The 14,465-nt window shown below is 38.6% G+C and overlaps 1 protein-coding gene across 5 annotated transcripts in view; it reads left to right on the forward strand.

The window, feature by feature from the left end:
• The window catches only part of RGS22 (regulator of G protein signaling 22), a 62,755-nt gene extending 50,551 nt beyond the window's left edge, over window positions 1–12,204 (forward strand). For all 5 annotated transcript variants that reach the window (XM_071421500.1, XM_071421503.1, XM_071421501.1 and 2 more), the window contains 5 exons: window positions 1,102–1,242; window positions 4,710–4,961; window positions 6,681–6,786; window positions 7,354–7,447; window positions 9,424–12,204. In XM_071421500.1, the coding sequence (XP_071277601.1) occupies window positions 1,102–1,242; window positions 4,710–4,961; window positions 6,681–6,786; window positions 7,354–7,427 (573 nt within the window). In that variant the 3' untranslated portion in view covers window positions 7,428–7,447; window positions 9,424–12,204. The remainder of the gene's footprint in view (window positions 1–1,101; window positions 1,243–4,709; window positions 4,962–6,680; window positions 6,787–7,353; window positions 7,448–9,423) is intronic.
• The last annotated feature ends 2,261 nt before the right edge of the window (window positions 12,205–14,465 follow it).

The raw sequence follows: 14,465 nt of genomic DNA on the forward strand, positions 1-14,465 counted from the left end.
GAATGTCTTTCCCTCCCTTATTACAGAAAGTGTGTATTAAATGGCTGTAGAAAATTTTCTCTCTGATCTTTCTATTAATCAGGTTGAATAGCAATTTTGGAACCTTTACTACAGACTTACTATTTTCTTATCCCTTGATACTGCCTTGTCTTATCTTCTAAGTCCAAGAAAAGTAGTTGTTGTTCTTTTCCTATAAAATTACCACTGACACCTTTAGACATCAACTGTGAGTTCATAAAGTGTTTGGATGACAAAAGATGGATGATTTGTCAGAGAAAAGGGTTCATATAGGTCCTAAGAGAAAGAGAAGTCTCATTTCAGCCTGTGTAAAACCCAGTGAACTCCAGAAATGTGGCACAAAACCAAAGGAAGAACTAGGCCAAAAAGCTGTGACTGGAACCCGACAGTGGCTCACATGTCACTTTCAAGCCTCTTGAGCCAGAAGCAGTGAGCATGCTTGGCTGCTTTGAAGCCAAGTTTCTCAATGCAAATTGAACATCTAAATAAATTGAAAAATGTGAGCCTTAGTACGTGCAGCAACAGAATTCACTGAGCCCCTCTGTTTGCTTTTCTAAAATTGTTTTTCTTATTCTAGTTCAAAAACGACCCTGTGAGAGATTATATCATTTAAAAATTATCCAAGATTTGCTCATAGATCTGTAATGTGGTTTAAGAGCCTTTCCAGAGGCAAAAAAGTATTTCCTTTCTCTTAAGGAGAGGAAAAAAAGCCCATTCCTAATGAACTGAATATTTGAAATACTTGAGCAGAACAGTGGTGCAAAAGCAATTCTACTGGTGTATATTTTATCAAGAATACTTGTAAAAAGTGATGGATGTTTTCATTAATGCAAACAATTGTTTAGGGAAATATAAAAAAAGAAAATGCCTTTTAACTGTGTTTTAGGAAGATTTCTCACCAGTAATAAACACACTGATGAAAAGCATGTGCTGAGCAAAGCTGGGCTGAAATGTCAGGACAGAGTACGTGGGAGGAACAAGGCTGTGTGTTCAAAAAAAATAGTTATCTCATTCTGCATTTTATTTTACAGTCAACTGTTTCCTTAATACGGTCAAGATTGACTTTATTTTCTTCCTGCGCAGATGAGTATTTTTGCTCTTCTGTTTAAATTTTGGCCAGAATTTTGTAAATTCCAAAGCAATCCAGAGAGTGACAAAATTCTAACTTCCTTGGAGAAAAAAAAGGAAAAAGATACACAAAAGATGGAAGGGATAACAGCAAAGGTAAGGCTCATAAATTTTCAGGTGACCACTGATGAACTGAATAACATGAGCAAAGATACATCAAATAAAATATCTCTTTCTCAGCCTGATCCATAGCTACCAATCTTCAAGCTTTACACTCAACCCAGTCCTAAGGTGATTACTTCCTAATTCTGCCAATACATATACATATGTTTGAGTTGAAGCAGGTGATTCAATGGAATACTCCTTTCATTAACCAGGGGAAAAATGTATTTTAGTCACCTTTTGTGCCAGGAGAAAAGCAAAGAAGAAGGCTGAATTAAGAACAATACATCTGTGTACAGTCCGTGTGTACTGTGGGCTACTGCAGACCTGTTTGCACTTTCATGATATATTGTCTTATACTAGAATTTATGTTCTGGACCACAACTGAAATCAAACCAAACCCAAACCAAAATTGATTTCATATCTATTTTCCAGAAGGACCATTTGAAAATCCTGCACATTGTTTAAAAAAAATATTTATGTGGTAATTAATTTGCATAATCTTTGCCTTTGCTTGAGTATTTCTCAGCTTTGAAAGTGAAATTGTTAGACTGTTCACAGCAAGTTTCCAGACAGTTCCAGCACATTAACAAACTGTGATCTCTACAATGGAATGCTTGTTTGTAAAATTGTTTTTCTTGGATTTTTAAAATTAAAATATAATGGACTTCTTTTTCTATTGATTATAGGCTTTGAAAAAGTTTATTTTTTATTAAATACAATTGTTTGGCAAGCTTTGAGGAGAGAACATTCTTTTAAGGACAGAGAAATTACTGGACTTGCGAACTATAATAAGTAGCATTACAGAGACCTTGACGTATTCTAAATACCATGTAGATGTGTGGAGATGTTCCATGTGATATGAACCACACAGGTATCTGGACAGATACACAGGCCCATAAGAACATATATGCATTGTTATTCTTCTTTATGCACGTGAAAGCTGAGGACCAGTGAAGCATTACTCAAGGCCACCACAGCAATGTCAAGGGAAGTCTAAAATCCAATAACTCATCTTACTTTCTCCAAAGCACAATGTCTCCATATATATATATGTCTGCCAAGGCCATTGGCAATACTTATAGTGCAAGAATGCAGTATTTCAAAGTAACAAACTTTTACATTTTCACAGACTTATTTTCCATCTGTTTGTTGCCTGTCTATGAGATTTCTGATCAAGATCAAGGAGTAAAGAAGAAATATTAGGCAGGAGGGCAAAAGCCTAGCTTTTATGGAGAGCAAATGGGCACAGGGAATTATGCTTCTAAGCAGGGAAATAGAGTAAGGAATTTTAGAAAATGACAAGCAGAGAATGCAGCTTTGTAAACAGTTTGTAGACTATTCTTCTCCTCACCAAAAAAAAAAAAAGGATCAGTAAACCAGTTACCTTTTAAAATCTCTTAAAAGAATGGGTGCAACACATAATTTTTTCCAATATAGTAAAAATCCTTTTTTCTTTCTGTTATTGTTTAAAGAATTTGCCATTTCCTGTTCTCTTGCCTGAAAAATCTTGAGATTTCTGTCCTCTTGGTGACAGCATAATTCAAATGATGCAGTATCCCTGAAGGATACTGATAAGTTTCATCTAACATGAGCAACAGCAGGTTCACTTGTTGGCTTGTGGAAGGTGATGATTTCTTGGCAATGAAAAGAAGGACTATCTTCCTCTGCCCCACCAGGCTCATTGAACAAGAGCAAAGCTCTGGCAAGGGTTAGAAACAGCTTTTTATATATATATATATATCTCCTCTCCACCCCACAGATCAGTTGCTATTTTGAGTTTATGTCAAACAGAGCAATCATACTCCTAGGGGAGGAATTTGCTTTCTTCTTCCTTTACACATGTGTCCCTGGGGCACTGAATCTACCTGTGCTCACCTCAGTTTTAGAACTGAACAAATAAGAGTTGGACTTTCATGTAATATAGTGGAAAAAATGGGCAGACAAGGAGCTTTTCACTGAGCAATGATGCATAACTTGGTATTATTTGACTATCTCAATATTTTTTGTGTGCCTATTTGTTATTTAAAGGGAAAAGTCTACCAAAGAGTAGAACTCATCCTGGCAATGGACTTTTTCCTTTGTTAACTGCTAGATGCACATCCACATACTTCCAAATATATAAGTCACTTCTTTCAGACTGCCTTGATGCCAATACTAGTATTTTGTGGTATACATGATTGCATTTTATCTCCAAAATAGATTTTGGATTTTTTTGCTCTCAAGTGCACAAAATAGCTTTAAATTTTTAGTTTTAACTTACATTTTAGATTTGTACATACTCCTTCCATGTCCTTAGCAAAGAAAGCCATCAACATTATTTTCCTTTTCTGTGTTTCTGCTATGTCTCTTAGCAATAAGCTTATTTGTTAGTAAGTGGTGTAATGGCATGGGATCTAAATCCACTATAACATTGCTTAATTTATTATGAGAAGTCATTTTTAAAGACCTTGCTTAATTCACCATTCTCATTGAGAGAGCCAGCAAACATAAACTGCAGTGCAGTCATATTCACAATGTCTCTGTGTTTGCGTTGGCATCCCCATTCCACCAAATGAGTGTGCCACAGAAGCTACTGAGCCTGTTTCTGCAGAGAAAATCAGCATCACATTGCCTGGGCAGCTCTGTACCCAAAAGTCACTCTTACAGCTGATGGGTTCATAGGACAGTGGGAATTATGACAAAGGAAAAGGCACTTTGGGAGCAAGGAAACGAGACAGAGTGATCCTTTTCCAGATCTTTCAGGGACTTACTAAGTGACTTTGGGAACAATTTGATCCCCTTTTTTCCCTTCACTTTCTCTCTTGGAACATGGGAGGGTTATATTACTCAGCTCTTGGAGAGAGCTCTTTGTGATGTCAAATATGAACATCGATTGATGTTTATGAAGAGTTTTGGGATCATCAAACAGAACGTGCAAAGGTGAAACAAACCAACATGAAAATGACAAACAGTTAATCACCAGAGCAGTTTGCCAAGGGTTACAATGCCTTGTTCTTCTCTGTAGATTGTACATTGCCTGTTTTCCTAACTTGTATACTTGTAGTTCATACACAGCTACTGGACGAAGCTATAATTAATCATGACAAATCCTACATTCTATGTTTATACTTGAGGCCAAATTAGAGGTTCACAATGTCCTCTCTGTCCTTAAAATATGTTCTGTTGCAGATCTGCCCTGTCACCTAGCTATATTTTGGAGCAGGTATTGAATCTGAAAAAAAGATGGTCTGTAGGAGTGTAGAGGACAGGAAACACAAACTAGAACAAAGAAATGCTTTAAAAAAGCAGCTGCTACTTTAAAATATGCTCAGCACAATGAATTATGAAGCTAAGCATTACAAAACATTACTGCAAATGACACTATCTCATTTCCAATGACAATTTTTTGTTCCTCAGATTTTGCTTTTTACTTTAGCTCTGTAACTATTGTTCACATCTAATTATAAGTTTTTTTGCAGGGTAAAGAAGCGGGGAAAAAACTCATTAATTTCGCTCAACTTAAGTCCTTGATTCAACCCAAGTCCTTGACTCAACCCAAGTTCTTGACCCAACCCAAGTCCTTGACTCAACTCAGGTCCTTAACTCAGCCTGAGCCCCTGACTCAGCTTAAGCCCTTGACTCAACTGCCAAAGAGTGTTTTGCTAGATGAGCTTGATGTTAAGAGAAGATCATCAACAGCTTTAGCACCTATAGAAGGACCTGGAAGGAAGGTAAATAATACATGTTCCTACGGTTGTAATTCAAGAGAGATAAAATAATCTTGGGAAAAGGGGAAGGGGGAGTTTGGTTTTGAATACTGCTGTCAGATGGTTCTTCAATAACTGTTTATTCCTCTACAATTAGCTTTGATGTTTTAAGTTTACCTGTCTTACAGGTGATTTTTTTTTTGTTCTTTATTAATTTTTTTTTAAGATATAGGTTCTGAGTAGTATTAACAGCTAACCGAATGTTAAGGTCTTACGGTGTATGGATTAAAAAAAGAATCTATATTTAAAGATAAATTGAAGAAAAGGTAGTTCAGTTCTGGAATAAGAAGCTTTTCATTATTTGTGAAATTCATATCCTGAAAGAATTTGGTTTAGGCTAGAGTCCTGTTCTGGTCATATGTAAAATGAAGCTGAATTCCTTTAGAAAATCTAGGTATTTGAAAACCACTTCAAGACTTCTTCCATAACAACTCTGACAATGTATCAAATCAGTAGTGAAAAGGTAACAGTTATTTTACCTGGAAATGGGAAAAACAGACAGACAGATTTGGCATATCAAGGGATCATTCATGGCTGAGTTGGCATTGCCAGAACATAACAGGGAACCTGTGCAACCACATAAGCACAGATATTTCATGAGAATCAGGAGTAAATCGCACTTTGGCCACTGCTTGTATTCCATAGAGCTCTTCCCATGGCATTATGGTAGTGAAGAGCAGAATATAGAAAAAAGGTACTGTGAAATACCCCCAAAATCTGAAATCACAGTGTGAATTGTATAGATAAGCTTACACTCTTACCCTTAAGTGGACCTTTTTACTTTTGCTCATACCTATTTAAAAAAAAAGTGAGTTGAGCAAGCCAATACATCCCTGGTATACATTAAACCCTCAAGAAGAGGGCTTAATAAACAATAATATTTTAAAGGGCACTTTCTTCCTTCTGCAAGCCCCTTCCTACAATAGGAAGGTGATAGAAGTTCTTACTGAATCATGATATGAAAAATTGGCTCCAAACTTCTCATGCCATAAGATAAAAACCGGGCCAAATAAAAGTGCAGTTCTTATCCTGTTTTGGAAGAGCAACCTATTATTTACATGCAATCTGAACTGTGGTTGTTTTCTTTAAAAGCAGTATTTTATCCCTAGAAAAGGAAAGGACGGCATCTCCAGTTGATCTGCCCCTAGTGGTAGCAGCATTCTGCTGGAGAGGGCAGGCAGAAGGAGCTGTGAGGCTCACAGATGTTCAGTGAAAGGACATAAGCTAGAAACAGCTTTTCTTATATGTATTTCCTCTCCACCCCACAAATCAGTTGCTGGTTTGGGTTTATGTCAAACAGAGCAATCATAGTCCAAGGGGAGGACTAAGGGTGTAACACAGAGATAAAATTAAGTCCTTGATAGCACAAATGATATTTTGGGAGGGTAAAGATCTGCTGCTTTGCTTTTGAAGAACGGAGAGAGAATAATACTCAGACTAGGGATGAAGAATAAATATAAACATTGTATCTGTCAAACTTGCTTAAATCATGGTGTTTTGAGATTTACTTATTTACAGGTATACTCTTTCTCCCATTATTCCAATATTGTAATTTAAAAAAAAATCTTCTTAATATTTGTAATTATCCAGTAATAGGAATATAACATAAACAAGTTTTTTATCTTACTGTTGAAATGGATCAGAAACTACCTGGAGGCTGATGGTTTTTGATGGTTCTTGCAGGCTTCCTGGTCCTATTCCAAGTACATAGAAGCCTTGGAGCAGGAAAGAATACTCATCAAAAAGCAAGAAGATCTGCAGAAAACCTCATCATCATCACTCCCTGCAGGTTATTAACCAAGCTCTGTAGTTTAGCAGGACAAACTTAGACCATAGGTGTACTTGTGTCCTTGCAGTACAAGGACTGCTCGCTCTTCTTCTCAGTTGTGTACAGAAACCTCTGCATCTCTTTTGCTGTCTGTAGGGGAGTTGCTGTCTGGGCTGTACTCATGAGAGGTATATTTGCTAAGAAAGAAAAAGTAAAAGTTGCAGGGTATCTTTGCACTGCCTTTACAGCACAGGTCCTGCTGCAGAGAGGAATAAAGCCATTTCTTCATTCTGCAGTGACATGACAATCACATACACATTTCACCTCCCTGGCTTCTTGTGCTTCATCAGCTTACATTCAAGCAGATACTGAAACCTCTTTCTCACAGTATGTTCTCTGTCAGTATGTTTTTGGAGGCATTGCTTCATCCTTGCTTCAGCTGTGAATATCCTTGTAGGTCTTTGCCAAGGATATTATGACTTGTTTATTTATTAAAAATATCCATTTAGTAGTAGGGCTAGCAATAGCTCTATGTAATATTCAGTTCCTTCAGTTTCACATAATTTTAATTTTTTTTTCCAAATGCAGGTTACTTGTCCATGTCCTCCCGGAAGCCTGAAAGTTTTGTAAAAACCACCATTCCTACAAAGCCTAAATTCTGAATCTTCCCAAGAAGCAGGAAGTGAGTACCAGACTGACAACAAGTGTGCTTTGAAATGTGAATTCTTAAAAGCCAGTTTTCCTGCTGCCAGTGCTGATAGTCATTAGTAGCAAGTTATCCTGCTCCAAATCATGTTTAACTGAAGCTGTACAGCCTCCATATGAAAACAAGCTTATTTTTCACGTCAGCCATGGTTAGCGGATCTAATGTTCACCAGATGGAATTTTGTTGCAAAATGGCAGTCTCTGAAATTAGGTTATCTAAGCTTTCCAGTTAAGATTTTTTAAATAGGAACATGAGATGACTGGAGAAATCTCAGACCCTCTGAAGTTACTGTCAAGAACCTGACACAGAACTAGCAATAGATCACCTCTGCCAAAGCCAATTAAATATTAGACTGAGAGAAAGAAGTGGGACAGCAAAAAAAAATTGATAAAGACAGAAACCCAGATTTTGCTTCAAGGCCTAAATTCCTAGAAGGAAGAATCCTCTAGAGGTTTGGGGTTTTTTTTGGTGTTTTTTAGCCTATGTTGAAGTTAGGTGGACTTATGAAAGTTAATAGGACTTGGAATATTGCTGCTTTCCTTCTCTGCTCCTCCTTCCTCTTCTAATTCTGTACTTGTCACTGCTATTTTAGGCAACTTGGTGTCCTGCCCTCATTAGTCCTCCTAAAATTTCAAGTGTCTGAAAATAATCTTCCTGTGGCAGCATTTTCTGAAAATGACTTCAGAGAAAACTGCAGCATTCCTTGGTCTTCCCTCCCATTCTCTTTCTGCCCTCTTACCATGTTCTACAGCTGCAGTTAAAGTAATCCATCTACCTGGGGCCTCCTGCACCTCCCAGCTGTGCCTATATTCCACACACCTTTGCCTTCTCACCACTGTTCTGCTCCCGGTGGAGTCCTGGTGCAGGGCCTCTGCTCCTGCTCCGTGACTGAGGAACCTCCAGCTGGGCCCACAGGGCACCTGCCCCCCTTGCTCCAGTCCAGCCCAGCCCAGCCCAGCCCAGCCCAGCCCAGCCCAGCCAGTTCTGGCCTGCCCTGGCTATTCCAGACTGGAGAACTGCATTCCCGCCAGGCACCAGGCTGTGGTACAGACTAACACAATGAGAAAGTTAAGGTCCTGTGAGGTCTCTTCCACCAGGCTCAGTTGCAGCCCACTCTCTAATGCCTCTAAATTTGCCTGCCAGCTATCCTATAGTGATCTGACCACTCTGCTGGTAGGGTGAGACAGCTACACAAGACCATGAATGCTCTTGATGGGGCATCTTCTCTCCACTTTGTAACAGAGCAGGTCTGGGGATAGGTGACACTATCTGATAGATAACACCTGGTCTGTTGGGGATAGGTGGCAAGGCTGGCAGCAGGAGGCTTGTGAGGAAGGCCAGGGCTGCCTTGTGCTGGGCACAGCCAGTCCCACTTTCCTCCAAGGACCCAGCACAGGACATGGCTGATCCCTCAGCCAAGATGGGGGCACCTTGGGGAAACACATTTCAGAAAGAGCAAAGAAAGCCAGAGAGTGGAGGAAAAAATAAAAGGAGTGATAACAGAGGGAACACCAAGAGCAGAGGTGAAGGTGTAAGAGGAAGAGGTTAAGGAGAAAGGTGAGGAAGAGGAGGAGGTGCTCTGTGGTGGAGCAGATATTCCCTGCAGCCTGTGAAGGATTGATGCTGCAGCAGAGGAAAATAGTGAGTAGGAAGAAGGAACTTCTCAGTGCCTCACCAAAGGGACAGAGTGCAACCAGTGGTGGTTACAAGGAGGGCAGGAGAGGTGCTCGGAGTGAACTTGAACCTGGGAAACATGGAGGAAAAGTATTTTCTCTAAGTGTGTATATGTTCTTATTTTCTTTCCCTCTCTCCCCCACTACCTGAATTAGTAATGATTTATTCTAATTTGCAATAAATTGATTTCCCCAATTTGACCTGATGCATTTATTGAAGAACTGTTCTGATTATTCCAACTGGCTGAACATAGCAATGACATTTTGTTACCTTTTCAGGCACATTAAATATCTCTGAGGAAGGGAATGCAGAGACATTCAATGGAGATGCCAGGAGACACAAATGTAATGTGCTTGCAAGGTTTGTTCTTAAAATTCCAGAGTAAAGATGATGACTTAGAATATTATTAAGAACCAGGGGATCAAGGGTAGAAAATAAACATGTTCTAATGTGTTCCATTTCAACCTGATTGTGACACTGGCTCTTGTGTTTATAATTTAATAATACACCTTGAGGCTCAAATTGCAGTAGGATTACACCAAAGTATGCATGGTGCAAACAACTAGGTAGTCTCCACCTTAAACATCTTATAATTAAACCCAGTTCTTCAGTGCCTGATCTAATGAATAAGTAAAACACTGCCTTGAACTGACAGCCCTGAAGCAGAGTGTTTTGGGACACTGTGCTATCACTATGCAATTCACACAACTTCTGTTCATCAAGGATAACTCATGAGGTCTCTGAGTTATTATAGAGGCAAATGCTCTTGTTGTTTCCTCCCAGCTCAGTCTGATTCCTGTTCCAAAGTTCACCTTCTGTCTCACTTCTGACTTTTGATCCACAAGAAAGGCTTAAAATTGATCAGGACACAGATGGGATTGCGACCTTCTATACAATATCGATAGTCCCAAGGCATTAGTCAACAGAGGGTTGCTCTTGTGTAGCTCTCCCTACTTCTAAGAAGTTTTAAAAAGACTTGGAGCACAGTTGATGTGGGGACTAAGGACCAAGGATTAATTGAGAAATTAAAAGGGGGCAGGGGAAAAATAACTACTAGGCAAGAGACAGGATGATACTAGACCTCTCCACATTCTTCAGACCTCTTTAAAAACCAGTCCCCAGCCACAAAGCTGTTGGCTCCATTCTCCCCCACATGTGTGTAACGCATGTAAAAGAAAGGCTGATCAAGCTCCAGTGAGCTGTTCCTGAGGATTAGCCCTGAGTTAGGGATGGGACTGTCTCCTGCTGGAGACAGGCTGGCAGGGAATAAATACACTTTCTTTTATGGATGTAGTTGCCCTGATCATATATTCTTACAGGAGGAGCAAGGGAGATCATTGGTTCAGTTCCTGCTTTGCCCATGGTTCAGAGTTTGCTTCATGCTTGTCTGCACTCGTTCTGTGTTGAGTTACCTGAAAAATATGTTTTTGGTGGAAGCTACAAGGGAATAAAACACAAAATTCTTTCCCTGCTTTTCATGTTTTCCTAAATTTCACAAATGCAGTAAACTTTAATATTCAATACATCTGAGGAGGTTGGAATGCAGCATCTTGTAGTGAGCAAAGCACATATGGTACTGTGTGGCCTACCAGTCATTAATGTGAAAGGCAAAGAATCATGAAGTGCCATAAATGCAGTGATGTATGTCACCCTAAAAAAGCACATGGAAGGCCACTTTCTACTGCTGTGGTCAGTACAGTGCACGCAACCAAATGCTGGAGCATGGCAGGCTGTTTGTGTTGCTGTATTCTTGCCTTCATGGAATTTTGAGGCAGTTAAGTAACATGTAGACATTGATTATCTTATGCTTGTAGTTCTGACATGATTAATATTTGGATTACTTAAAAAATTAAAAATATTATCCAGATACTTGGATTACTTAAGAAATTAAAAATATTTTCCAGATATTTGTTACAAATACTAAAACTCCTTGTGAATGTTCCAGCCTTGCCAACTAGTGAACAAAAATTTACCAGCAAATTTACCTCATGCAAAAAATGACTGTCCCAGACAGTTGTGTTCATTAACACCATACATGTTAATGAAACTTAAAAAGAAGTACTTAATTAGTGAATAGAATTTTTCAAACTGGCCCTATTCACACCAAGTGCTGCAAACTGAAGTTTACTCTCAATCTAGTTTGCTGTTCTGTCTCTGTGGCAGCTGAAACATCTGGGTGTATGTAGACACACATGCGCTGTTTTAGTGCCAAGGCCATGTCTTCAGGACGCAACTGAGAAGGATCACATGTATCAGTAATGCTAGAACTACATGGCATATCATCATTTTCATTTTATGTGCCAATTTTAAAGAAATACTGGGCAATTGAACAGAGAATACATGAAGAGACAGGGACCCTTAAATTTCTGGGTTACTGGATCTAATCTAATGCAATGGCAGATACCCTAGAATTGCTATTTGGTGATACACCAGAAATGAAATAGTGGTTTAAGTCTCATCCCAAGGGACCAGTTCCAGCAGGGAGTCTGAGTACTGACTAAGCATTACTACTCTGAATGGTGATTCTATGTAACTTCAGAACACTTGTACTGCTATTGTCTTTTTGTCTTGCTCTTGAGATCTGTTCTCTCAGGTTGCTGATTTACCACCTATGTGAGCTCAGCTGTTTTAAAGAGCTAGAAAAGTTTTTCTCAACAACCCTAGCACCTCTCCCTTCAGACAATTAAAATTTATTCCTTGTTTATTTTGAGTACTTATACTTTGTGACACTCAGAAGTCTCTACAGCAGAACAACAGTTCTCTAGGAAGCTCGCTGTTACAGACAATAAAACCAATTCTCTTTTCCAGAAACTTGCAAACCTAGAAAACTTCTGGATAGATGTATGCTCTAGTGGTGTTAAAATACACAATGCAATCATACTCTTTCAGGCTTACTTCTGATGTTTACTCCCAATTAGTGGACAATAATAGTAGAACGATTGATTTGGATTTTTAAAGATGTAATCTAAATTCATAAATATTTACATTAAGATGCTATTACTGTGTATTACACCTTTTTCTTATGAGACCTGACATATTTATTAAAGCAATTTATCATTTTTGAGAGTGCAGTCCCGAAATTGCTCATTCAAATACTTTTGCCATCAACACAAGCTGTGATTTTGTGCTTCAGAAGGGGTTTTAAACATTTTGCTTTGATTTCTCTTCTGCTGCTGCATGACATAAAATATCAGACCATGAGATGAATTCCTGAAACTACATAGTGCTGCATTATGTTACTAAGGTGCACACTTCTGTCAGTTACAGGAGTAGTAGTAGCCATGACCAGACCAGTTAAAAGGGGCAGAATGCTTTTTCCTTTGAGTCTGTGCAAGGCTGCTCTGCCATTGCCTCTGTACTCCCTTTTTAATGGGTACTTCTTTAAGTCCTGTTAATGGGGAACTGTCTTGGACCACTAACTGTGGGTTTATTTGGCTCCTTCAAGGTGTGAAAATCTGGTTTTTAGTCATCAGATACTGAGATCAGCAGTGGGGAGAGGTGTTTTGCAGATACAGTAGTGGTGGAGCAGACCCAGTTTCTTTTACTATACAGTATGGGGTGGCCAAGGCCAGACTGATTTGTGCCACACCTTCTACATCATTTACATGAGAAGAATAATTGTGATTCACTTTGCAAATATGTTTGACTTAAAAAAGGGAAACCTGTGGCAATGAAATCTACAGATAAAAGTATCAATGAACTGGATATTTGCATCTATTTGGGCCCCTCAGTTTCCTGCTGTTGAGAGCACTGAAAAATGGCAGGTGCTCCTTCATTGCTCCTTCTGTGCCTTTAGCCCAATTCAGTGTTCCAGGTACATTTTCCATCCTCTACTTCTTGTATGCTTGTGAAATGGCCAGCCCCAGTCCCAACCAACACCATTGCTCTAGTCAAAACTGTTGATTTAGCATGTGTGTGTAAAAAGGACTGAAGAGAGAACAGACATTTCGAAGTTCTGACCCAAACTCAGAAAAGAAAACCCTTAAATTATTTATGTTTCTAATGTTAAATGCTGGGTCAAAATGATCACTGTGAAGCTGCATGTGGCCATTTGAGCTGCAGTAATTTGGCTTAAATTTGACCTATTTAAACTGTCCCATTACATTCAACTGGTGATTTTTGTTACTACCTTTTTATAGAAATGTTTTTAGCCAGCCATTGTGAATCATGTCTGAATACAGCTAAGATGGGGTTAACTGGTATTTTTTTTAAGCTTATGTAACATTGTTGGTTTTAATACATTCAATAGTTGCTGTAAAAATGTTAGGGAAAGACAGGTTTGAACAAAAATTTTAGCTCTGGATCTGTACTTACAGTTCACACCCACCTAATTTTGAGCACTCCTAGGATTTCAGGGAGTCATAATTCACATCTGTGTTTCTAACTCCTTCATGCATGATTGTCTGAATGTGCACTTTTGGAACAGGTCCATGTCTAATAGGCTAAATTGTAGTTCCCAAATCAGAAGCCACATGGTACTGCTACATAGTTTTCTTTTATTTTCTCCTCTTATAATGTAGCCTTCAAAAAAAGGTTCTGTCAGTCCAGCAAATGGGATTATTACAAAACACCAAAGTCTACACTTTCTACCTACCTGCCATAGAACTCACACATTTTTATTTCTACCAATGATTTAGTAAAGCATTTGCACAATGACCACAGTGGACACTCCTCTGTCAAGTAATTATTTATCAGAGCACTGGAGCAGATTCGAATTATGCAGGACTCACTAAGCTGTCCTAGTATAGTAAGGATACTTAAGGTAGAGATGAGAGTCTCTTATTTTTAATACTCATAGAGTCAAGCTAATTTTTATGTCAAGCACAGGCTGTATTTACTTGGATTTTCCTCTATTTCTCTACTAATTAAAATATTTTAGTTTCATGGTAACATATGTGAAAGTGTTGACAACAGCTTTGCTCAATCCACATGTTAATTATGAATTTGCTCAGAGTATGCTGATGAACTGTGTGCACTTCTCACGTTAAGATTTCATTTCATGTCAAAGGAAAAATGGGAATGTAGTAAGTGGATTTGTGCTTTTAATTTTAGATACTTCTTTTTGCTCTCAAACTATCTTGTACAATTCCTCTGTACCACATGCATTTGAAAATATTTTGTTGGCAAGAAGTTAAAGAAGAAAGTAATACTTGCTTCTCAGAATAGGATTTCTGAACAAAGCAAAGCAATTTTGCCATTAATGAGACAGTTAAATGAAACAAATGACACGGCAAGCAAGAAAAAGACCACAGCATCACACTCAAGGAATGCACAGGCACACAATGGCTTATGCAATATTCCCCATCTGACTAAGTGAGTA

This window comes from Agelaius tricolor, unplaced genomic scaffold, assembly GCF_023055355.1.
Source record: "Agelaius tricolor isolate 1412-34295 unplaced genomic scaffold, bAgeTri1.0.p SCAF_2, whole genome shotgun sequence".
Taxonomy (NCBI): domain Eukaryota; kingdom Metazoa; phylum Chordata; class Aves; order Passeriformes; family Icteridae; genus Agelaius; species Agelaius tricolor.